At 34.5% G+C, this 26,109-nt stretch overlaps 2 protein-coding genes and 1 long non-coding RNA gene across 6 annotated transcripts; 2 read left to right on the top strand and 1 right to left on the bottom strand.

The window, feature by feature from the left end:
• The first annotated feature begins 255 nt into the window (after window positions 1-255).
• LOC132702163 (phosphoenolpyruvate carboxykinase [GTP]-like) lies at window positions 256-15,975 on the top strand. 4 transcript variants are annotated; one of them, XM_060670752.1, is made up of 9 exons: window positions 256-395; window positions 1,771-1,807; window positions 10,126-10,243; window positions 10,296-10,441; window positions 12,701-13,277; window positions 13,602-13,815; window positions 14,287-14,488; window positions 14,548-14,746; window positions 15,358-15,975. In XM_060670752.1, the coding sequence occupies exons 2-9, from the start codon at window positions 1,782-1,784 to the stop codon at window positions 15,811-15,813; spliced, it is 1,938 nt and encodes a 645-aa protein (XP_060526735.1). In that variant the 5' UTR covers window positions 256-395; window positions 1,771-1,781; the 3' UTR covers window positions 15,814-15,975. The 4 variants fall into 4 exon arrangements, with proteins under 4 accessions (XP_060526735.1, XP_060526812.1, XP_060526891.1 ...); XM_060670829.1 differs by lacking the exon at window positions 256-395 and adding an exon at window positions 1,405-1,518; XM_060670908.1 differs by lacking the exons at window positions 256-395; window positions 1,771-1,807 and adding an exon at window positions 3,635-4,121.
• LOC132702384 (origin recognition complex subunit 6) lies at window positions 13,694-17,581 on the bottom strand. The gene is made up of 6 exons (XM_060671005.1): window positions 16,948-17,581; window positions 16,770-16,893; window positions 16,473-16,714; window positions 16,243-16,415; window positions 16,060-16,189; window positions 13,694-13,828 (listed from the first exon to the last, which is right to left on the bottom strand). Exons 1-5 carry the CDS (start codon window positions 17,010-17,012, stop codon window positions 16,071-16,073), a joined length of 723 nt encoding a protein of 240 aa, XP_060526988.1. The 5' UTR covers window positions 17,013-17,581; the 3' UTR covers window positions 13,694-13,828; window positions 16,060-16,070.
• Window positions 17,582-18,688: 1,107 nt separating this feature from the next.
• LOC132707726 (uncharacterized) lies at window positions 18,689-24,309 on the top strand. The gene is made up of 3 exons (XR_009619769.1): window positions 18,689-19,502; window positions 21,106-21,289; window positions 21,955-24,309. It is a non-coding gene; the product is annotated as an uncharacterized LOC132707726 (long non-coding RNA).
• The last annotated feature ends 1,800 nt before the right edge of the window (window positions 24,310-26,109 follow it).

Here is a 26,109-nt window from a genome sequence, read left to right as displayed (position 1 = left end):
TCGTCATAGACCAAGATAATAATAATCATATTTAAATACCTTCATTAATTTGACGGGCAACAAAAAGTTTAAAAACAATGAATTGATTTGTAGGGAAATGCACATTGTATTTAAATGCTCGAATATACAAAATCAACTCACAATGTCCCAGATATTTTTATACCTACCTGATTAGCGTTTTTGTCAAACACGTATAAATCCATAATTCAAGTTTTCGAACTTTGGGCTTCAAGTAAACAGTTATTAATTGTAGCACATAAACAGTGAAAGTTCCGACTTGTTTTTCATCGAAAACGCATAAGCGATACGCGGGTAATCGCAATAACATGTGTTAATTTTAATATGGACATTACTTTATTTTGTTTCTGTACAGAAATAGGATTTAGAAATTATTTGTAAGTATAAATGATATTTTTCCAATTGCATTAAATACCGATTTTTCAGACTAACTCAAAGTTATAGTCAAAATATAACTTTGAAAGCAGAAAATATTTAACTAAATGGTATATAATAATAAATAAATAAATTTCTAGGATGGCGCATTCGACTCGCTAAATAAAGTAAAACTGCAAGTTTGTTCTTATCTCCAAATAAAGAAAAAAATAGGTTATTAAATATTCTTCGTAACTTGATGCATTAATTAATCGAGAAAAGGTTGTTTTTTCCTTTCGTTCATCTATTCTCTACACTACGATGCAATCAATATATTACAATACTAATATTTTCAACTATTTGTGCGGGCCATGTTTTGCAAAGTATTTTTTCTTTCTGAAATGAAGCCGCTTAAGATAACATTGACCATCCTATATATATATATATATATATATATATATATATATATATATATATATATATATATATATATATATATATATATATATATATATATATATATATATATATATATATATATATATATATATATATATATGACACTATATTCCGGGATATCATATTTTCAACTATTTGTGCGGGCCATGTTTTGCAAAGTATTTTTTCTTTCTGAAATGAAGCCGCTTAAGATAACATTGACCATCCTATATATATATATATATATATATATATATATATATGACACTATATTCCGGGATATCATCCGTTCGCTTGTTGAACTCCGACTGGAATCCTGTAGACGTTTCGCCAAAATCTCACTTGGCATCTTCAATGCTCGCGCTCCGAAAACACTTCGAACAATCAGTGTTTTCGGAGTGCGAGCAACAAGTTGCAATGTAAATTTCCAACAAAACTAAGTGCATTAAACGGAATTCTATAAAGCTAACAATATATGCGGCAACAATAAGAGGCGAAGCCGTTATCTGCTTCTGCCGAATCAAAAACACAACTGTAATTAGTTTTATTTTTGTATTTGTTTACGTACTGAGAGACATTCGCTTTTATAAAATCGATAACCGAACCGGGTGGAATTGTTCTTGCGAAACGTTCGAAATAAGACGCGAGAGTGCCACGACGGGATTCTCGGATTCTCTCGGAATTTTTCACAAGCGAAAATAAAAACAAGTAAGTCAAATAACCGCCAAAACCGGTCGTTTTTCCAAAATCCGCGGGCTCGCAATCGCAACGACTCGACGACCTGTGGAAGCGTGCGTCAAACGTTTGTTTTGTTGCATAACATGATCGCGTTATCTCTGAATTAATAGACATACAACAAAAATACAATAAATAGATTTAATGTGTTCTCTTTAACGTTGTCGCTTAAGTTACCGCTCCAGATGTAAATTGTTTGGTTTTACGTTTTATTTCGTGTTGCAGGTATAATTGCGATGACCGTTTCGAGATTTTTACGAACGTGAGTACACATCAGTTTTCATATTGCCCTACGGGTTGCCTACGCTACTATTCTGATCACCGAGTGATTTCGAGTTGGCCGATCTAGTTGCCTTGCGCCTCATCGATGACAGTTCGCGGACAACAGAAAATGTCGCAAGCCGTTTGACGCCATCCATTACTTTAAATAAAATTTGCTCTTTTTGTTGAGCAATGTTTTTATTTTCACTGTTTCAATATAACATGTTTATAAAAAAAAAATTATTTTAAAAAGCAACGGCCCTTTCGTTGAATATGGCGCGGCAATATTAGATTCTCATTCTTCCTGCGCATTCGCCAGATCAACGCAAGTGACTGCCGAATTTTAAAACAGTAATTACAGAAATGCTCTTCGTCTACGTTACCTAATGCAAATTTGTTGTGTTGACTACAACAAAATGTACGAACAGCAAACGCCGAAATCAAAACGTTGGTCAAAAATAAATCGCTTATCGGCGTTTGCCACACGCGATAAATGTTCGTGTGGGGTAAACAGAAGCAGTTTCGTCACATATGTCACATCGAACGCCCTTGGTCTGACGTCAAAACTACTCCTATCTTTTCGAAAATGGTATTTTTTAAGTCTCCGCTTATATTCATCTGTCGAAACAACATTTGAAACACGTTAAACAAAGAAAAAGATTTCACACATATTTTTCTGTTAAATTCACAAACAGCGTCCGAATATCAGTATTTACACCTTTAACGTTGACGGCATAATTTTAATATTTAAATTATGACAGGCATTGACAGATGGCGTACTGGAATAAGGCGGGAATTTGTATTTTGTTTACTTTGAATCGTTAATCCATTGAATAAATTTATACATGTTTAGGCAAACTCCGAAATAAACGACCTGGACTGATGTAAATTGATCGGGTATTTAACTCATGAAAATTCATGCAACTCAGGTGGCTATATTTTCGTAGTAACCTGTGCAATGCCCAATTGTTTTGTAAGCAGCGATATCCACACACTTAATTCTTTTTGCCTGAATATTTAATGGATGCGCACATATTTTTTGCTTACGTATGTTGAATGAACCTTTTTAAAAAGTTAACAGTTGGTTCATAAGTGCGAGTATTTTAGTAACTAGCTAATTAAATTTTAGACTGAGAACTAAAAAGAAATTGTTATTTCGACAAAATAGGTTAGGTACGGTTCGAATAACTACAATTTTAATACGTTTACGTTTCTTGTGTTAAATTTTATATCCAATTCTCTCTTTAGTGTATGTCTATGTATCGCACGAGTTTTGCTGCTTGACAAAGTTAACCTTTGTAGAAATAAAATCACACTAGGAAAGGACAAGCTCGACGGTTAATTTTATTTGATCTAGACTATATTCATTTTCAAATTAACTTTTTGATCGGTTCGCGTATCAAAGATTGCATCAGCTGTTTTCTATATCGATAAGACACACCTTCGCGGATATCCAATAGTCTACAAGGTGGACTTTGAACCCACCTTCACATTATATTAGACTACGACTTGGCTCAAATGTCCCGTCAGCTGAGCCGCGAGTCACACACCTCCAACGGATCCAATAAAAATTCAGATAACGAATGGTGGACTTTGCCCTCTCACTTTTTCCGCGCGTAACAAAATTTGATCGGAAGTTGCATCAGCTGACTTATGGTCGAGTAGCTAATCACGGTATGTAATCGAAAAAACCCACGCGATATTGTATTTTATTTTTTTTTTAATTATAACCCAAAAAGCTCTAAAAATGTTTAATTATATATCCAGTTATGTTATACTTGCCTTAACATCACAGTAAACGGAAATATGTCAATTTGACTAATATAATTATTGCTTCCAACGCCTGATTGGTGAACATTGAAGTTAGGTTTGTTCAGAAAAAAAAGCAATAAAAATAGAATATGATCTATATGTCGGCCCATGCGTGAATACATGTACATTATATTAGGACTTGCCGAGTCCGCTTTTGATGATCCAGGCTTTATCCAACCTCGGTATTGTTTAGTTTTAATAAGCAATTATTGGAATTATGGTTGCTGTTTCGGCGTTGAATATGTCCGGGAGCATCAATAATTAATGGCTCGTTGGGAGTGACCCGTAACCCAAGGGTTATCCCGGTCGAACTGATGGTGACAGTTCAGCGTCTCATGTTAACCCGGATATTTCTAAATTGCCGTCTGGAAATCGACTGGACTTTAGTTCGGGTCTAGAGATTGAATTGCAAATCGACGTTACTATCCTTGGGATTTATCTCGCGGCTTGGGACAAGTGTAAACAATCGCGAGACCTTTGGCACCACGTTCTAGAAACTCCAGGTACAAAGTAGATTCTACGCATTAGTACCACGAAACACTTAAAGTGTTTCAAGAAAAATATCTTAAGTGTCCCGCTATAAAATCCGCATCATCATTTTTTAACAACGAGTTTTAGCTTTTTTTGCAAAAATAAATAAATTGATTTACGAAAGGAAACATTTGCCTTAACAGGTGAAAATAAACTTTTTATAAAAAACACTTTTAGAAACAAATTATTTTTGAAATAATCGCAAAATTTTATTGGAAAAAAGTTGTTTCATTTTCATTGTTCTACAAATGTGCCGATTTGCAAAAGAATCGGGGAACGCTTGCTTTTTTTTTACATTTTTCCCAAAAAATATTTTTTGGTACGTCCCAATTCAAACAAATAGGAATCAAACTATTTAGGTGAGCTAGATTCAATATTTTAAAAGGCGTTTTCTTTTAAATTTTGTTAAAGAAAATTTTAAATGAACCTGGAGCAATCGTCAAACTTGATGCAAAGTCTAATAAGTATGATTTAAACATTTTAAAACCAAATAAACTTTAGTTTATTTCGTTATAATTCAAAAAGGCAATTTAATTACTTCTTTAATGTATTTTTAAAATTTGAATTACAATAAAATCGACTAAACGTTATTTCGTTTTAAAATGAAAAACTTTATTAACTTTACATTAACTTTGACGATTTCTAAGTTAAAATTTTCTCTGAATCGAAGGGAAATACTTTATTAAAGTATTCAGTCTATCTAGTTAGTTTGGTTTCCATTTTTTAAAATTAGGATATATTAAAAAGTTAAGTTGGAAAATCTGCATATTTATAAAAAACTGAAACATTTTCCAATTTTTTTTATATTAAAAAGTTAAGTTGGAAAAACGTGAAAAAATCAAGTTTGTCTGATTTTTTTGAAAATCAGCATATTTGTAAAAAACTGAAATATTTTCCATTTTTTTTTATATTTCCAAAAATGATCTATTTTTTAAATGTTTTGTTCATCAATTGATTTATTTACTAGATTTGATTCACAAAATATTGAAATGACGTCGGTTTAAAATTTTTTAAATAATAAAAGATTAGAATGTCGCATTTCTAAGTATTTTTAGGCGTAGTTTTTACGAACCACTTTAAATAGGTGGTCACGATCGCTAGCAAACTCATCTAAGCAACACATAATGCAAGAAAATTACATTCATGAAGTATTAGTGATTGGTATAATAGAATAAGGAATAAGACAAGTTAGCAAAATTACTTTTCTGTCTCAAGCTATTTTTTTTTAAATTGGCGACCCTTTTTGAACAACCGCGATTGTTTTGCCTAATCTAGCGAAACTAAGTTTTAGCCCGAGATTGTTTATTTGCTTTTGTCAAGGGTAGCCAAGATGTATATTATTCTGCACACTGATCCATAATTGCCTTGGAAATCTAAAAAAAAAATTTAAAGATTTTAAATCGGAAGTGACCGAAAATATCCGAAAACTCTCCCCTCTTTACACAATTTGACTATAGCAAATCTCGTTAAGATTACTTAGTTGGTAATTAAAGTAACACATATTTAAGCAGTCGATTTTTTTGGTACTTGAAGATGAGCTTGCTTCTTTTTTTTCGAAACTTACGGCTTTGGAAATATCTTTTCTTTTTTTAAATTTTACCGTACTTCTTGAACATCCTTTATATGTACATGTAATCCCGAATAAAGAAAACAGATATTTCCGTGCAACTACTATTTACAACTAAATACAGAAAATTACAATAACAAAAATGTCCTGCTCTCCAAAATATTTGCAATCATGCAACTACATTAAGAAAATATCTAACTTAAGCATAATATATCAATCCATAAGTAATAAAATAAAACTATAAATTACAAATTACAAGATTTGAAAACAAAACTACAAATTAGATAAAAAGGGTCACCTTTTTATTTCAAAATGGTTTTATAATTTAATACTAGAATTTACACGCAATGTAATGTTTTTTGTAAATTTAACTTTATTTTAGATAAAATTATATTTGTATCGTTTTAATATAAAGTTTTTGGTTTCAATCTAAAAAAATAGATACTCGTCTGTCTACAAATACCAAAAATTTTCTCCGAAAACTGCTTCCTGTTATCTTTACATCGCTAAAACTAATCAAAATACAGATCCAGAGTTCTGCGATTTTTTATATAACAATGACAAAAAACCTGCAAAATGTGATCACAAACTACATAGAGTGTTTTTTTTTTTCCACGACCTCAAAGTTGATATAAAAATGGGAATTTCAAAATCGCGCGAATTTGTAAAATTTGGACTAAAAACTAAACCAAAAATATATACGTTCCAGTAAACAGTAATGGTAAACGTTATTATTATTATTATAAATTTAAAGAGTGCCTCAAAAATATTGTCATTTTTATAAAATATTTTATTATACTTTTTCTTATTATTATTTTTTCGTTAGGTTTCTATATGGATGTTAAACGCTTGTTTTTTAAAATAAAAATGTTACTGATTGGAATATAGAGAAAGCACATTCTTTCTTCCTTACCAAAAAGCCAAAATTAACAAAAACAAAAAAACATTTTCCGTCACCAATTTCGAGTGTTTATCCGAAATTGTTGATCCTTCGGTGAGCAATAAGCAAACTACCTAATCGGCCGAGGGAATTACAACAATCACTTTCGTAATCGCCGAATATTTATAAACAATTTTATCCCCGTGCTCGGCAAACGCGAACGTTATTAAAACGTTTCGGCAGTGGAACGTGTGGCCCGGGAGGGGGGGAGCCCTCGCTCGCCTTATAAAAGGCGTCGGGGAACGCCTCGGGGCGACACACATCGCGAAAAAGTCAACCCTTCCCGCTCTTCTGCTTTTTTCGTGGGAGAAGAAAAACTACCTCTTTTAATCTGGCTACTAAAACCGTCGAGATTCGAATTGTCGCGAGGTACCACCGTCGTGACTGTTTCGTGTCTAAATTCGGCGAATTTTATCTGAAGGTCATCTTCGGGTACTACTCCATGTACCACAAGAGTTACACTTAAAAACGGTAGTGCGAGAAAATTTCAAAATGCCGGACCTAGCGGCGGTCAGCAACAGCGGTAAAACTTTCGACACGTAAGTTCTCGCGTTTAACGTCGCCTTGAAGTCGGGCATTTTAAAAATAATAACAACGTGAAAGGTGCACGATTGAAAAAAGAAATTCAATTGAAAAAAGGAATTGAATACGATACATATAGGGTGTTTCAAAACGAAAGGGGCATAGAATACCAGCATGTTCTTTGTATCAAAATATTTCGATTTGTCAAATACTTATATTACCTACTGTCGTCACCGCCTGCGGAAGCCTTATTCCGCCGTTGGTAGCGTTGAACGTTACAAGTTAATGTGAAATACGCGAAAAAGTAAAACAACGCGAAAACCAGAGGTGCAAAAAATCCTTATTATCAAAAAATAGCGTTAGTTTGGTTAACAAACATGTTTCCGAAAATACCTTCTGTAAAACATACGACTCTGTATTTTTTTGTTTATGTTAGCTGAAAACTCCGTCATGAAGGCCTAGGCAAAGTTCGCATTGCCGGGCCACTTTAGGCAAAGTCCGAAATTATAAGTACGACAATCTTAGGTTTGCAAAATGTGTAGCAGGCAAACTCCAAGCTGATATCCGGATTGCAGACGCTCGAAACTGGTCGCTACGTATTCACATAATCGAGGCAAGGTGAGACTTCACTGAATTCTCATTCTGTAGTCTTTTTAGTGGTAATTAGGCGGCTGTTCCGTTCAATTAAGTTTAATCGTTATCTGAGTTGTGACTAAGAAGACATGAGTGACATGAGTGAAATGAACGCGAGATTTTTGGAGAAATTAAAGAGTATGCAAAAACCAATAAGTTCATTTTACATTCCAACGATAGAGAAGTACGAATCATTAATTAAAGAAGCTGAAGGAGGCAAAAAAGCTGCGAAAAAAACAACTGTTCAATACCGACGTCTTAAACGTTACTACACACGTTTGCTACTGTGACATGGTTTTTTAATAATAAATTAAACAATAAATTATTATTACAAATTTATTTCTTTTACTTCTATCGCAAACTATTGACAGTATGATAATAATGCGGCAGGTTATTTGTGAGATTGCCTACTAGACATTTGGCAAACCTAAGATTGTTGTACCACAGTGTACGCAATGTCCGAAATATCTAATAATTTTGGACTTTGCCTAGGCAAATCTAGGCATGACTTTTCGGGTAACATATATACCACTTACCTGAAATTTAGTCCACAAATACTAGCCATCCATGTAGTGCAGGAAACTCTTCGGATGTTCAATGGACTAACATTTTTGTACAACTTGTGGGTATCCAGTAGCGAATCTCTTTTGGATGTCCTTTAAATTTTCTTCACTGTTGGATATAATATCAAATGATATAAAATTTACGCGTGATGCTAATTTCTAAGAACATGTTTTTGTTGGACTATTTGTAATGCTATTTAAAGACGATCATCACGTTAAAATTTACAACTGAAAGTCAGGCCGATATAGTCACAATATGTAACGTTGGCATGGAATGGCACTATATTTTATGTATATATTTTTTTAAAACAAGTATTATGCGACATAAGAAGAATCGTTACTTACCAAAAACTAAAGTTGATATGCTTTCGTTAAACTTTAACGTTTTAGCATGTAGCAAGAATTAATTAATTATTACTGGTACGGTTCAAAAACATGTTTTCATTATTTCTTAAAAGAAGCTTTTTGGATTTCAAAAATATTGTGAATGTATGTTCCAAGAAAAATCCAAACTTGGATTACAAATTTTTTATATATTTGGATCCCAAAACGACAGTTTTAGGTTATAAAAGTTACTGCTGACCAAATTTTAATGTCTTGTACAGGAACCACGCTAGAGTTTTCAATACCATACCACAAAAAATTACTGGTTATGGAATTATTTGAGGTATTGTTTTATCAAAGAAGGAACTTGATTAACCATTCACGTGAGTGGATGGATTAAAAATGTTATTATTTTTCAATATTCTCTCTTGAAAGTGAAACTCCCTGTATAAAAGCTGTTTTTTTTTAAGAGTGATATTTTACAAAATTTAATTAAGAATTTGTTAGGGAGAACATAAAATATTTTTGTAACCGTTTTCTTTTTAACTTAAAACATTCAAAATTAAATTACATTTTCAAATTTACAATTTAGGTGAAAAAAATTCTTATTTACAGTCTTGTAGTAGTATCATAAAATTGCACTTGGTTGTTGTAAGGCATTTTTGTACTTAAAAACTGATAGCGATCGTAAAGAAGTTGTAAAATTCGTTGTTTATTCAAGACTAGGAAACCAAGCAGAAACAATTGCATTCAATAAACAAAAATTTACATTATCAAAAACCAGTGTCACTTAATATTTCCAACCCAGTTGGTGAAAAATGTCTCGACACCTGACATTTAGCAGCTCATTAATATTAAATTAATATGCACACCTGTAAACAGAGAAAGAATAAAAATCAGGAAACGCATAAAGATCTAGTTACCGACTGCTAACATACGAGTCCGCTTTAAAAAGTGATAGAAGTACACGTAATATTATGCAATAAGTTTGATAATTGCTACTTTAGGCACAAGTTTGGCACAAGCGAAACCAGTGTTTAAGAAACTAGTGACCGAAGTCATTGTTGTGAGTGTTGCATGCTATACTTTATTTACAATCCTTAGCTTTTGAGTACCTTCGTGGCTGAAAATATTCGATGTACTAGACACTTCTGAACTGGCTTGCCACCGCGACTAACGAACATAATGTGTTAAACTGATACTCTGCATAATTTGGTATTTTAAAGTGGGAGTAGTATTTTGGCACTTGCATCGGGAGATCATTCGGATAATCGCAGCAACTAACTGATATCAGGAAATCGGTTCATGTTTCAGTTCCCTCGCCATACTTTTATGCAAAAAATTACCTCGGCTCCATTTTTGTGGGCAGAATTCCCGGTATTATTATTTGATTTCGCTTCACTTGATCTCCTTTTCTCCGTTTTTAGATACTCCGCCGAGTTTACGAGGATTGCCAAAAGATGGAGCCACGCGAACGGACGGCTCTACAGCCAACTGCGAGGGGTCAGCGTCGTGAACGGATCCGTTCAAGATTTGGCGCCGACGGTGAGACGTTTTTCCGAGTTTTCAATTTACCGAACGTTTGTTTACGGTACAGGTCAAAGCTTATGTAGAGGAAAACATTGACCTTTGTCAACCGGAAACAGTCCACATTTGTGATGGAAGCGAGACGGAGAACAACTCGCTGGTTAATCTAATGGTTCAGCAGGGAACCATCACGGCCCTACCCAAGTATCAAAATTGGTGAGTTTGGTTTCGCAAAATGTGGTTACGCTACTTCTACCCTAAATATATGAAAATTGAAATTTTTGATTCGGCTAAAAACAGAATTTAGATTTATCCTATAATTTTCAAATTCATCAAAAATGTCGGATATATAAAGCATTTTTTGTCTATGTGAAAGTAAATTTAGTAATCTTTTTTCCTGTTCAAATACTCCAATACGGACCATGTACGTTAGGAGTAAAGTAAACCAACAGCTTTTTAATACAAATTTCATATTCTCGATGTGCTTCTCAACCTTCCAGGGCGCTTGCATAATATCATCAGTTACATTATCAGTAGTGCAAAAAAATTGTAACAATTTTAACGGCAAAAAGCGCTTCAAAATAACTTGGTACTTCGTCCTATTGAACATCATCGTCGCTTTCGTTACCAGAGTTCAGATCAGTATTAATATCATTATCCTTTTAATAACTCCGTTGTTATTAAATTATCATCAACAGTTGGGAAGCTATCTAGGAAGATACATTTCAATGTTGGTTGGATCCTGGCCGCTACTGCGCAAACATATACTTAGGAGAACCTTCCAGTCATCGTCATTATTTTTGTACTTCTCGTACACTGTACACTGAACCAGAGGTCTAAATCAAACTCATCTTTCGATTTTATCAGACCTGCATGTCGAAAGCAGTTTGAAATAGTGGTTGCAGTAACATCATTCCAACATTGTGCAAGTAATTTTATGGAGTCTAGGATTGTGATGTTGAAAGGTTCCTTATTTTCAATGACCGGATCAAACGATACAAAAAATATCTGCGGTAATATGTCTTAAGGCATTTTATTACGCCCTCATCCATTGGTTGGACGGCTGAGGTGTTATTTGGAATCAAAAGTTCTGATATTTGAAAGAATTAAGATTTTTTGAATTAGCTGCACAATTGTCAATTGTCGTCAGAAGCAATATTTTGCTATTCTGACGTTTTAGTTTTTCATCCCAGTCCTTTAAATCTCTTTCTTCAGCCTGTATCCCCTTCGTGGTTCACTAGAGTCTTCCATCTCTCACAGTCCTGGGCTTCGGTGATGAGAGTATGCATGGTCATCCCCGTAGGTTTTGTTAATTGATCGATCCATCTTGTCGGTGAGCGGCCACGGTTTCTTTTTCCTTCGACTTTTCCCTGAATGACTATTTTCTGTAAGCACTCTGGACCTCTTCGCATTACATGTCCAAACTATTTTAGGACACGCAATCGTATCAGGCTGGACAATCTTTGTTTCACTTTTACTTGTTTCAATATGGAGTCATTAGTCCGGTGTTGTGTTCATGAAATATTTAGTAATTTCCTCCAACAATACATTTCCGTAGCATCAATTTTGTGTTGTTCACTCATTCTAACTTTAAATAATTAAATTAAATTTAAATAATTATAAAAAATTGCTCAAGTCATCCAGGCTCGCTGGTTTGATTTATAAATGACAGGTAGATTTTTCACATTTCACATGTACCAATAACAAGAAGTTTTCATTTTTTGCTTCCTGTCATATACCTCAACTTCGACTGTTTCCTACCCAAAAACTTTTCTCCTCTGAATATAGGGTACGATCTGGAGTCATCTCATTGATCATGAATATCCTCAGAGCTGCAATTTTGTGCAATACTGTGCCATTTATCCTCTAACCAGGTTGTTTGTTAACATCTCCTGTTTCACCAGAAATTTTTCCGACGTTTATGTCGTGCCGAACTTTAAAACGTTCCGAGTCAATCTGTAGAACAACTAAAATTCTCACCCAGTAATGTCCTGTCTAATTCTTCGGCTTTCAATTTCAGAACTGGACTACATTGCAATATTTTTGGATCTTCCAACTTGAAACCATCGTATAAGAACTTTATCTACATCTGAACTTATTGTACTTTATAACCGTAATAGAAGTTATATATGGTATGTAATATCACATCACTGCGAATGCACACTGCAGATGTTGATTTTACATAAAAAAATTTAGTCCTATTTAAAAATTAAACGTTTTTATTTTAGATCCAAAGAGTAATAATAAAATCATCTTTACAAGCCTTCCCCAACTGACCAATTTAATTTATTTCACACACCGTCTTTGCTACCCTTGACCCATCGCATCGGTTCTTGTTCGTGGTGACTTAAGACATCGATAAAACTAGTATTTTAAACTTTTTGTTGATATTTACACTGTACTTGTTTGGTTTTTTCGGTAACTGCTCTACCCTCTTTCGTGGTAATATTCAAACATTTACGTTTGTTTATGCAGTTGGTTGGCGCGCACCAACCCTGCTGATACCGCCCGCGTAGAGTCAAAAACGTTCATCTGTACCGAAAATCAATCGGAAACGATCCCAACTCCCAAGGAAGGGGTTAAAGGAGCGCTCGGTCACTGGATCGCTCCGACCAATATGGAGGTCGCCGTCAAAGAGAGGTTCACAGGTTGCATGAGAGGTCGCACCATGTACGTCATTCCGTTCTCGATGGGACCGGTAGGTTCGCCCTTATCTAAGATTGGAGTCGAACTGACGGATTCCGCTTATGTGGTGGCCTCGATGAGAATCATGACACGAATGGGACAAGCCGTAACTCAGCAACTGGCCAAGGGCGCGGACTTTGTCAAGTGCCTGCATTCAGTGGGCGCTCCCGCCAACGGATTCGTCGAAATGCCCAGCTGGCCGTGCGATCCTGAACGCACTATAATTTTGCATGTACCAAAAAACAATGAGATTGTCTCGTATGGTAGCGGCTATGGCGGCAATTCCCTCCTAGGAAAGAAGTGCTTCGCCCTTAGAATAGGGTCGACGATCGCGCATAAGGAAGGATGGTTAGCAGAGCATATGCTGGTAAGTGCAAGTGTGGAAGAATTTTCCAAATTTTTTTTGAGTGGCTGAGGACATATTTGCTCAATGGTACAAGTGCATTCTCAAACAACATTGTTATTGGCCTATAGATGATCAAGGTATGCTGAAGGTGGTTCTACTTTCTTAATTTAGAACAGTACTAATGACCTGATTTTTTTATTGCTGCACTTGATTTTCGGTTGATAAAATATTCTTTTTATTGCCCCCCACATTCTGGAGTGACCGCTAGTGAATTAGTCAGCACAGGGCAATAATTCTTTCTCATAGAATGTTTCTGCTATAAATTATTACTGAAAATGTTTGTAGATTTTAGGCATAACCAATCCAAAAGGTCAGAAGCGTTACATAGCAGCGGCCTTCCCCTCGGCTTGCGGGAAGACTAACCTGGCAATGATGACCCCCAGCTTGCCTGGTTACAAGGTCGAGTGTGTTGGGGACGACATCGCCTGGATGCGGTTTGATAGTAGCGGACAACTCAGAGCTATTAATCCAGAGAACGGTTTCTTTGGCGTGGCCCCAGGTAAGTTGTTCCTCTGATAATAAAAATCAAAGAACAATTAGATTGAAGCATTGGCAATTTCAGTATTGTGAATTACAACAATAACTTTAAAACTGAACGTTTCCGTTTAAATTTTAATAGCCTATACTTTATTTTTGTCAGTATTTTTACATAGGTTTTAAGCATAAATTATAAAATTAATTTTAGAAGCAAAAAGTTTATTTTTGTAACTATTTTATTTTTTAGCATTTTTGCTTAAATTATTGACATATATTATTGACACATGAGTTCTTTTTTTTAATTCAAAAATTCAATTTGCGATTATGACTTCAAAACGTCTATTTTAGAATAAATTGAAAATAATTTCAGTAGATAAAAAATTGCAAGCAAGATTTTCAGCAACTTTGCCAGCAGACACGCAAAACTGCAGCCAGTATGCTCCTCCTCCTCACCTTTTTCAATGCTCATGCATGCTTTGTTACCCTAAAACAGGAACGTCTACCAAAAGCAATCCGATCGCGATGAAAACGATATTTAAAAACACAGTCTTCACCAACGTGGCATCGACCAGTGACGGCGGCGTTTTCTGGGAGGGCATGGAAGATGACATTCCCCAAGGAGTGACCATCAAGGACTGGAAAGGTCGCAAATGGACCAGCGAATCTGGCAGCCCTGCCGCGCACCCCAACTCGAGGCAATTCCCGCAACCCGCAACGCACTTCCGTTAGTTTTAATGTTCTGGCTTCACTTTAGATTTTGTACTCCAGCTGCGCAATGTCCGATCATCGACCCTGCCTGGGAGGATCCGAACGGAGTGCCGATATCGGCCATCTTGTTTGGGGGCAGACGCCCCGCGGGTGTACCTTTGGTTTACGAGGCGCGCGACTGGGAACACGGGGTGTTTATAGGGGCGACCATGAGATCAGAGTCCACAGCAGCAGCCGAACACAAGGTGGGGTAAACTGTGTATTTTACTTTCATTATAAATAGCGAACCATTATTTTACAGCAAACATTAACGAGCATGCATTTTATCTTGCTGAACATCATAGGAAAATACTTTAGTTATTACTTTTTTTTATTTAATTTAATTGGTTAATCAACTAACTGGATATCCACGCATTTTCCGGCATCTCCCGAGAAAACATTTTTTTTTAACAATTTCCACACACCCAAAGCTTCTCGGTGGGAATGGAACCCACAACCTCCTTCAAGTCGAGGTGTAACGCCTTGCCAATCAAGTCATCCCCGGTCCCCCACTTTTTATTTATATTATGCTAACAACCGGGTCTAGTTTCTTCTTCTTTCACTTTTCACTTCATATAAGCAGAAACCATATATCTATATATCAAAACCGATGTTATATTTTTTAAATCCACTCGCACGTTAACCCCTATCGTGGAATTCCGAAATTTAAAAATAAAAAAAAAGGTTCCCTACAAACAATTTAACTTTTTCTCTGTTATTGGAAATGAAGTAGTTCGTTACTTTAAAATTGAATGTCGAATAGTATTATACATGATATAAGCATTAAAATCTCGATATTTCTACTGTTCTATTCCAGGGCAAATTGATAATGCATGATCCGTTCGCTATGAGACCTTTCTTTGGCTACAACTTCTGCCATTACCTGAAGCACTGGCTGTCTATGAAAAACCGATCCGAAAGGTTGCCGAAAATCTACCACGTCAATTGGTTTAGAAAAGGGGCCAATGGTAAATTCCTATGGCCCGGTTTTGGAGAGAACAGCAGAGTACTAGACTGGATCCTCAGACGATTGGATAATGAAGACTGCGCAATGGAAACTCCCATTGGGAACATTCCCAAACCGGGCAGTTTAAATTTGACAGGACTCAAGGAAGACGTTAATACAGACGAGCTGTTTAGCATACCGAAAGATTTTTGGAGGGAAGAGGTGTTTGCTATTGAGAAATATTTTCAGGAGCAAGTGGGATTGGAACTACCAGAAGAAATCCGTCAACAGTTGAAAGCGCTGAAGAAGAGAGTCGACACTATGTGAATATCGAAATAGTAAAAGGTGATAAGCATGAAAAGACATTAATCGTTCACTAGTTTTAGGCATAAATGTTTTATATTTTACAAAATAACCTATAAAAGGTCTTTCCTACTACGAGTTAATTTTTACACCTGCTGTATATTATAATAAAATATTTTTAAACTATTTTGACCACTTTCTATTAAAGACAACAAACCCAGAAATCCTAAAAATGTAGTAATTGATATATCAAAAATATCTCAAACTTACAATGGCTGCAACTATTGCTCCATTGTCTCATGTTCATCTTCTAAAGCGGCATAAGCTTCCCTCAAAATTCTATCCCTCCACACCTCATACTCTTCAATCTCTTCAGACATTTCACTAACAGCTGAACCATCTTTTACAAGCAAACGGGTTAATCACAAAACTAGTGTATTAAATGAAACTAACCTAAATCTATAATAGGATCCTCTTGTTGTACAGTCTTTGTATTTCTTCTCTTTTTTAATGAGTGCTTTTCAGGGATGAAAGGTTCAAGCTCAGTAACCAAAGCTTTAAACTGGGATGGCTTCAATCGACTCAGAGAATGCAGCTGGTGCTTATCGATGTTTATTTTTCTTAACCTAAAAAAATCAGTTTCCTAAAAAAAGAGGACACCCTAAGCTCACCCGCAAGCTTACCTGCATGCTAAGTAAGTTGCCGCTACTGCATATTGAGGATGGTTTAGATCCTTAATCTTCTTGTCGTGTTTTAAGTAGTTTGACAGGATTTCCTCCGCAATGTCTTTAACTTCCGCACATCCGAGGAAAACACATACATTGGCAACCGTCAAGGCGGTCTCCAATCCTAGCAGAGTTTGGATCGAGTTGTAGTTCTTCTCGTATACCGACTTCTTAAGGCCAGATAGTTTGTACGCAGTTTCCTAAAGTTTGAAGTTGTGGGCAACAGAGTAAACATACCGGAGTTCCAGGTTTAACCTTGTCAATTAGGGCTCCACAATTTTGGGTGGCTATATCCAAGCATAGGACAGTTTTAGCTTGATCATTTATGCCTTTTATGGAACACTTATTGTGGTAAGATCTAAGACATTCTTCAGCAGATCTACATTTGACTAATATTAATTAAAAACATTAATAAAAAAATGGGTAGCCTGACCTTAAAATTGTTTCGTCGACGATATTTAATTTCAGTGCAGCATTCTGTAAAACGGCTCTATTCATGTTTTCAAAAACCTAGCAACTCGTCACGCCAGTTATACAAGTTGTAAAAAAGCAAAAAGCGGGAAAAGACCAAAACATCCTAGATAAAAGAACCATTTCAAATACTGACATGGAAATCTTCTTCTTTCATTTAGTAACCAGCCTGTCCGAATACGTGATTTAAAGCCAATTTTCGAACGCGACATCTATTGTGTGTATGTGAAATTTGCATTCCGGAATGCAGGCGATAGTTTTGATGCTCATACAGAGATGTCGACACAACAAGGTGTTTTCTATCTACAAAAGGAAGTTTCGAACTTTTTTACCTTTTAGGCGATAAAGTCAACTTGACGATTGTACTCAAATTCTTCAAGTATTTTTGTAGCATATTATTTCCACAAATATTGATGAGTTTAATACCTGAAGATCATTCCTCAGTTTGCTTTATATTCTAACCGCAATATTTTAAGTATAAAGTCCCCTTATAATTAAGATCAATTTATCAATTTATATTAATTTGAATGTTGATACCACAAAATCGTGTTGAAAGAAATTTTAAAAAAGTTCAGTTTTTAGTTGTTTCTACTTATAAGAAATCCTGAGATTTGATCGTAAAACTACACACATATACGTTATTATTTAAAAACAACGAGGGAAATAGAGAAACAAACTCCTCTGTAGGCGTGGGATTGCCGTTGTAATAAGAAAAGAGAGGTGAAGACATCATCCCGTCATTAAGGGTCCAGACTCTTATTGGTGCGACGAAAGTTTGCGTCGCATTCGTCGTCGTTTCGGACCAGTAGCGAGGATGCTGCAGGATCCGATCTCTTCGCCACGCCTTTCTTTCTCGTCGCCAATGATTGTCCCGAGCATCTAGTTTTCAATCCCTCCTATTTCTTGAAATTTTGTTCCTATTTAACGCATGCATATATTAGGTACTTCAAAACAGATGCAAGTTTAGTAAATGGATATGGTATTTTCAACATTTACGAAAGCCGAATAATATTGAGTACTATTCGGCGGTATTATACATTGTTTTATAAGATTCCTAGCAGACATTTTATTTTATTTAGCATTTTCAAGGTTCGAAATCAATTTAAACACTTTTATAAGTTTTAATAATTATTTGCAAATTGTAGACGTTACGACGTAGATATCTAGAACTTTTTTGTGGGTCAGCTGTACATTGCCCAAATTCGGGGTTAATATAAAATGTTCTTGAAAAAAATTACAAGTAATAATCACTGGAATGACAAAGTTAAGTTTTTAAAAAGTATATTTACTAACTTCAATAAAGATTAGATTAATTGCAAGGTATGTTTTTTAATAAATCTGATATTTGTTCAAAAACTCCATTACCTACATGATCAGTTTTCTTTTTCTATTCTTTCTGCTCAAAATTATACAGATAAGGTTGTGGTGTGCACCACTACCACCAGAAAAATACATTTCAAAATAAATCGGAAATATTAATAAATAAAATAATTTTTATACCAAAAATAACATAAGGAATGCTATTTCAGAAAGAAGGCGATATGTACGATGATTGATCAATTTTATGTAACAACATGTACATTATGGCTTTATCTCTAAGGTGATGGCAGTATTAGAACGCTTGTCAAAATTTTATACTGCTGGCATGAAATGAAATTGCCGCTATATCATCAACGCCAAAAAATTTGAGGTTATGTTTTCCATGTATTTGAAGTTTGTTCACGGTGTCAGTTAAAATCGTTTTGTGGCTATATTTTATTTAATCTGCGTGAAAAGAGTGGTTTTCTTCATTTGTGAACAGGCATAAGCACCACTAAGTTTATGAAAGCCCACTAGAAGAGCCGTTGGTTTTAATAGGAAAAATGTCACTGAGTTTTTTTACTTGTCAGTGAATACTATGGCGGAACGAAAATATGGATCTTAGCAAATATAGGTATAACCTAGATATCCACAAGAACGATGAGTTGGTGCTATTTCGTCAGCAGAAAGAGGCTCTCTTATAACCATTGTGTATAGGAGTGATTTTGTGCCATCCATGATTATCTTTCCCAACAAAAAAGCCAGTGGCCAGCTGAAAAAGGGGGCACTTCCAGGATAGCGTGTGCTTTTCAGCCATCCGGGTGTATTCAAACAGGTTTATTTAGAAAATGGTTTACCACTTCCTAGAACAATCCAAATCTTTAGCAACCAATCTAATACTGCTGATATTATTAATTATCAAAGCTATAGACAATCATGTTACCATTTTATGCTTACCAAACCATAGGGCGAAGTGAGAATTTTCATGAGAACCGAAAAACGTGCAGTTAAGTTATGATATTTGACAGTTATTTGGTAGGGCCTATCTTAAAGTGCAATCAGCAGGAAGAACTGATAAAGGGTTTAGTGCCACTGGGCTCTACTCTTTAAGAAGAAATAATTTCACAGTCGAAATATTTGAGGCCGCAATAAGAAAAGCAGAATTATCGAATGCACGTCCTTATGATGAGCAAAATCACTCGTCTAATTTTGATCCTGGTGAGCTATTTCGATAGGCAGAACTAATAAAGAAGCCGGGAAATAGGGGAAGTGAATATAGGTCTAAAATAATTATGTCAACACCAAATTTCAATACAAAAATTTACCCGAAAAGTTTTCAATGAACCAGTAGTTGATGATTCATCTGATTAAGATGTGCAATTAAGCAGCTGAAAAGTTGTACAAAGTAGAGAAATATGAGCTCACCAAATTTGTCCAGTTTAAAAAAAATATGTTTTTGTTTGCCATATTTGCGATTACTAGATATATGCTTTTTGCCTGTCTGATGGTCTAAATTCAAATGATTTGAGTAGTAAGCATCTAAACATTTTTTGTGTATGATAAGTCTATTCCATATTTTGCTCCAGTTTTTAATTTCTAACAAAAATCAATTTTTCAAAATATTTTTCTAAAATTTACTCTTTGGAGATACTTAGAACTATTTGTTTTGATTTTGATGTTATTGCTAACATAATTCCCTGCGAATACGGGACACAACGAAGGGCTTCCTGTACTCTAATAAATCGCGTCTCCTGCTGCGAGACGAATATCTCCGAAAACGGACGATTTGATATCGAATGATGCAGAATATCTTGTACGTTTATAGCCAAAGACATTACAATATATTACTGCTAGCATACGGAATCAGTCTAACTATGTAATAATAATAATAATAATAATAATAACACTAATGAAGTTTATTCACATTTGGGCCTTTCAGGAAATACAAAAATAAAGATATAAAAGTGCATAAAAAAAATTATCACAGACCATTTATTTTTAACAGCTTTCTCCTTAGTAGGCATTTTCAACACTTTAGGGTGTATAGAATATAAGGTTTTTGAAGCTTAAGATTCTATTCTGAACCACATTGTGACTCCGAGGGACATTAGTACAGATCTGTTCCTAACGTGTTATATATCGGCGGATTACGCTGTCAAGTTGAATTTTACCTCTGAGAGATTTCTAACAGGTCGAGGTGTAAATTATTGCCGTCGATAGGTGTTGCACTGGCCACTTAAATAGAAGTTTCCCATAAAAAAAATGGAATGGACACAGTATGTTTCAGCAAAAATTACTCATCAACTTAGACCTTCCCCTGACGAGTGTAAAAAGAGAAGTTCGAATTTGCCGGCCTCTTTGAGAATAATATTATCTAATAATGTTTCCACCATATTTGTATCTTTGTACATAGAAATATTTGCTAAAATCATCTACGTTTTGCTTGTTTGGTTAAATCTTCAATTACGCTGAAAAAAAGAATTATTTGGTCTAAAAAAATGAAGTTATTTTAAAATATAATATAAACAAATATTTATTTCAAATTTTGGAAAAATTTTTGTATCCAATAAATATTTATTGGATGGAGAGTCAATAAATGTGTGTTTTATTCAAATAAATATGGTTTTTGAAATCTAACAAGTATCTATTATTCACACGTTTATTGCTTCTAAATACTTAAGAATATATAACTTCGATATAATATTATATTAATATTAACCAACTAAATATTTGATGTAGTTGTAGTTTAAAAAAAAACTAGTAAATTCTTAATAAATAACTCTTCATTAAAAACAATTTTTAAAATGTAATTTTTTTTTAGACAGGGGCTTGTCTTCGTTAAGATACTTCTAAACTACAAAATGATATTGTCAACTAACCAAAATTACAACAATGAAACTTTTTAATGCAACAACTTATTGATTAAAATGTCAGAAAGATTGCTTGCTTGCTTGATTGCAAGCTAGGAGTTATGATGTGGTATGGTGGCAAAAGGAACTATAGAGGTATGTTTTACTAAACACGTGCTTATTTATATAAGTATATATTTTTTAAAGAAATATGCATACTTTAATTTAAGAAAATTAAATCCTATTTATTATAATGTTATATGAGTTGAATCAAATATACAAGCAGTTCAGCCAAGTGAATATTTATTTTAGCTTAAACGACTTATGTTAATATTATCTTTAATGCCTAAGAAATTTAATCTGTATTTTATTACTGGTGCTGAATATAAAAAGATGAAGGGATACGACAAGACTAGGAGCTTTTATGCAAATTTATTAATCAATTATATTTAAACTGCCTACTAAATGTTTTAAATTTTATAAGTAAAGTCTTTTCATAGATACAAGAAAGTAACTAACTGATACGAAAGACCCGGGCAAGCTGTAAGAATGAAATATGGCCAAACAGGTCCGTACTTTGCTTAGAATTTAATTATTTGGGGTTTTGTTAGGAAAGATACTAAAGAATATTTATTTATTTATGTATGTATTTATGTTTAAATCTAAAATAAAATTACATACCTATTATTTTTAATACCCACTTAAATTACTTAAAATTATTCACAAAATATATCAGTAACACTATCGCTATCATCGCCTGTTCTAATTATTATTTGCATTATGGATATACGATTGTTCTGCTTTTTCTATATGTTTAACAGAATTTGCCCAACTTTGTGAAGGGATGTTAAAAACTTCGGTTTCTATAAGTTTGACATTGGAGTTAACACGGAAAAAACATTGTTACGACGAATGACAGATTTCCGTTGGTGCCAAACATGTTCAATGGGATTAAATATACAGTGGTAAGGTGTATGCCCTAGATTTTTTGCATAATTATCACAGACGTATTCCTTTTGTAGGTTCAAGCTTTGTAGAATCTCAATTAATTGCTTTTTGGTATAATCTTAGTGCAAAATAATGTCGTTATTATACATGTCGTTTTGGATTGTTGCTTTTGTGTCACATGAGGGAGGGGTTTTAGTAAACTGTCTACTGTGATAACTTGCATTGTCCATTATAATGACGCTATTAGGAGGAATGTTGTTTTTAAACCAATTTTCAAATAAATCAGCGGTGGTGTCTTCATGGTCATCCAGAGAAGAATCTTTAATATTTTTCGCAGGCAGAGAAATTCCATTTGGAATCCAACCATCTTTAGAGCCAGCATGCAAAATAGTTATTCTTTTACCTATTTTTGAGGGCGCGTTTATTTTACACTTATGAGTTGAGTCAAGCCAACCCTTTTCCGGGGTATCATAAGTGTCGAACCAGGTTTCATCCAAGTAAATTGGCCTTTGTTGTTATCTGTAAATCCTATTTTTTTCTAGATATTCCAGTCACCATTTCCGAATTCTAAAATATTCCATTAAAACTTGCCTTTTGTCAATTTTTTTAAATCTAAAACCCATGTGTTGTCACATTTAACATCGGTTTCATCTTTTTCAAGCCCCCTAATTAAGATATCTAATGTAGGCAAGCTTTCTTGCTCGTATAACTAGTAAATTTTACACCGTATTATATCTTAATCACTTTCATTTACACCCGAGAAAATATCAGCATCGCTTCTTTTTTTCCTCTCTGAAATGGGATTATTCACAATTTTCCATACAGTTGATGTTGGAATTTTCGTTAATGTGGCCGTTTCTTCTAAAGATGCTTGCTTGCTGGTACCACGTTCAATGAGAGTCAAATAAACATTGTTTATAACTTCCTTAGTCTTAATAGAATAGTGTTTTCTACATTTGGGCGGGAGCATCTCCTGAGATACACTAGACTCGCTGTATTACACACGAAATAAGAATAATTACTAATAAACTTAAACTAAGTAGTGTACCAAACCAAAGAATATTAAACACAGGTAGGTATAAAATTATTTTCTATTACGTACCACAATTTTACCTGAATTGAATTCCGAAACTTTAGGTAATAATCTTGTTGCATTGTATGTTAATCACCACCCTTGGATAATCCCATTCAAAAGCAATTGGTCACTTTCTTATATCTATGAACAGACCATACTTACCCGAAATATAAGTCACAATTGATCCATGCTACATTTGATTAAAAATATTTCCATTTTCATAATAATTGTAACGGGTTTGCCTCCAAACACCTAAAAAATCTTAGGACTCCGCAGTCACTAACCGCAAACAAAATCACAATGATTGGGTTAAGCAAGCCACGTTGGTGTGGTGTCCTTGCTCTATAAATGATTGAGTTATTTGTATTTAAACTCATTTCAAAGAAGCCATTGTTTGATATAATGAACTAGGCAAATCCTTTTATTTGGATTAAATAAATAATTATTTGATACAAGCAAGAATTAGTTTATTGAAACAAATTTTGTTCAAAGTTTCAAATAAATATTTAATAGTTTATTCTATATTTTCGGTGTCTATGCGCTGCAGCAACACGTATCGTAGTGTTTTTGGAAATGAGTGGAACGAACGCAACGATGTCATGATAGGAGCTCACGCATAGAAATTCGCAAACTTCGACGCGTATTAAAAAAAAAATGTGTCACCTTAAAAGTATGCATGGACCACTGTGTCCAAATCCTCAGAGAGAATATGCCTATTGATAGTATTGATGTAACGTTATATGTAATTATATGAACGTATTGTGATCTGATCGAATTGTTTCGGCGGTAAATTCGGCTTGCGGCAGCGGCGGCGACGGTCAAAATGCCGGCACGTACGTCGAGCAAGCGGTTGCTCGATCTGCGCCTCGAGCCCGTGCATATTGATTAAGCAGTTGCAGAAAGAGAGACGGCGCATAAGGGTCACGTAAAGAAGTCTGGCCTCGTCGCGGCGGTTCTCTTGGGCGCGAGTATGTGCCAATCAGAGTTGTATAAGATGCAGCAACCACATTCCCCGACACATATACTATGACGGTGTCGGCAGCATACGGAAAGCTATCTAGCACGGTCGATGAATTAATTGCTCAATCGCGCAATTATTTAAAAAAAAAAGGAATTTCAATTTTTGAGTTTATTTATTTAGTTTTTTTCAGAAATGTCTCCGATTTCTTAAAATGGTTTAGGTCAGTGGCGGCTCGGGGGAAAAATTTTAAGGTGTTCTGCAATTCTTGTAAAAAAATTGACCTTAACCAGAAACATGGCAAACTTCAAGCATGCACTCTAACAGATCATTCTGAATTTGTTTGGAAGAGCTCTTAAATATCGAAATAATAAATAATAAAATTAGTGAAAAATATAATACAGCAAAATAAAGAGAGAGTTGTTAACTAATTACCTACAAACGGTCCTAAAAAGTGCGTGTGGCTTATATTATTCAGAAGTACCAATAAATCAAAAAAGTCATAACAGCAACACTTAAATGGAAAAAATGTTAAACGACCATTCTCAAATAATTCAATTTATGAGTCTTTATAAATCTCAACAAATCAAAAAGTAAGCAGAAAAATCCATATAGAGCATTTTTTTTGTTACATCCACCAATCCATTCTTTTTTTTATTTAATTTTAATTTAATTAATAATTAATTTTTTTATTAAATTGCCATGTAGGTATAACTTTTTTCTCTACTTCCACAGGCTATTCAGTCGTAATCTGGTAACCTTTTGCTTTTAATTCTGATTTTTATCGACATGAATATTTATAAAACCTCTGCACATTAATTCAATTGAAGGCTACTTCCACAGTTCACAGTAAATATAAATTGTCAGAAATACACTAAAACAGAAGCACATTAATTCTATTATTATTGCTTTTTCCTTCAACACGCCACAGTAACTCACAAAACCGAGAGAGAATTCTACACCATTAACCCTTTTTCACACTGCGCTGGGCTAACTGCTGGAGATCATCGCGAGGGTTGAAGTGTGCTGCGCTATTCGAAAGAGCGCTGTGAGCACGTTCGTGTGGCCCAGGTTGATTATTCCACTGGTCGATTTTACTTACGCGTTCGCAATTTGCAATTTTTTATCATTATGAGGATGCGAAATAAGTAAGTATCTTAGACTATTTAACTGTGATTTTTATCTGTAAGTTTTTAATTTTTCCGGTCCAATATTGCAAATTTTGCAACCATCACAGTTTTTTAATTCCAATCCTACGCCGTCTACTTTGCTTTGGATGATAAGGCGAAGTGGATGGTTTTAGATCTCAAGATAATATGCCTGAAGTATATTGTCACTATCATGTCCGCGTTGTAAGTATTAGTAACCCAATATTCGGCAATAACACCATAATTCGGATGCATCTAAGTTGTTTATATTTCAAGCTTCAGGAGGTCCAGGTTTCACTATACCAAGAAGCAACACCAACCGCACATACCATTTGAGTTCTGAGAAGCTGTATAGAGAGATTTCTGTTGTTTAAATTTGAAAAAGATCTCAGTGCTTTGCGAGACAAAGTCATGCGTTGATCATAGTTAGCATGACCTTTATTTTATATAAAAAACAGCTGGTTGAAGTTTTAAGAACCAAATCGTATGACAAAACTTATTTCGTAGGCGAGGTCCTAAAAAATCCGGTAATATACCGCTGAGATCACTACTTTATCCACCCATGCAAATAATTTGGGCCGAATTAAAAAACAAAGCTAAACGCAATAATACAAACCCAGAAATGTCTACCCATGTAATTAAGGTAATTAAGACGCAGTGTACATTAATACCAGAGAGCAACAGTTTGGAGAGAAAATAATTATAAAATAGCACATATTCAAACTATTTTAACGATTAATTTTATTTTAAATGTATTTTTTTTTATAATTACAATTACACAGTTTGCAATGCAACAGAATATATTCATATATTTTATCTTTCAATTTCCTTACTGCTACCCAGGACC

The sequence above is a fragment of the Cylas formicarius genome, unplaced genomic scaffold (assembly GCF_029955315.1).
Source record: "Cylas formicarius isolate icCylForm1 unplaced genomic scaffold, icCylForm1.1 PGA_scaffold_10__41_contigs__length_53128322, whole genome shotgun sequence".
NCBI lineage: Eukaryota > Metazoa > Arthropoda > Insecta > Coleoptera > Brentidae > Cylas > Cylas formicarius.
This window is presented reverse-complemented; position numbering and strand designations above follow the sequence as displayed.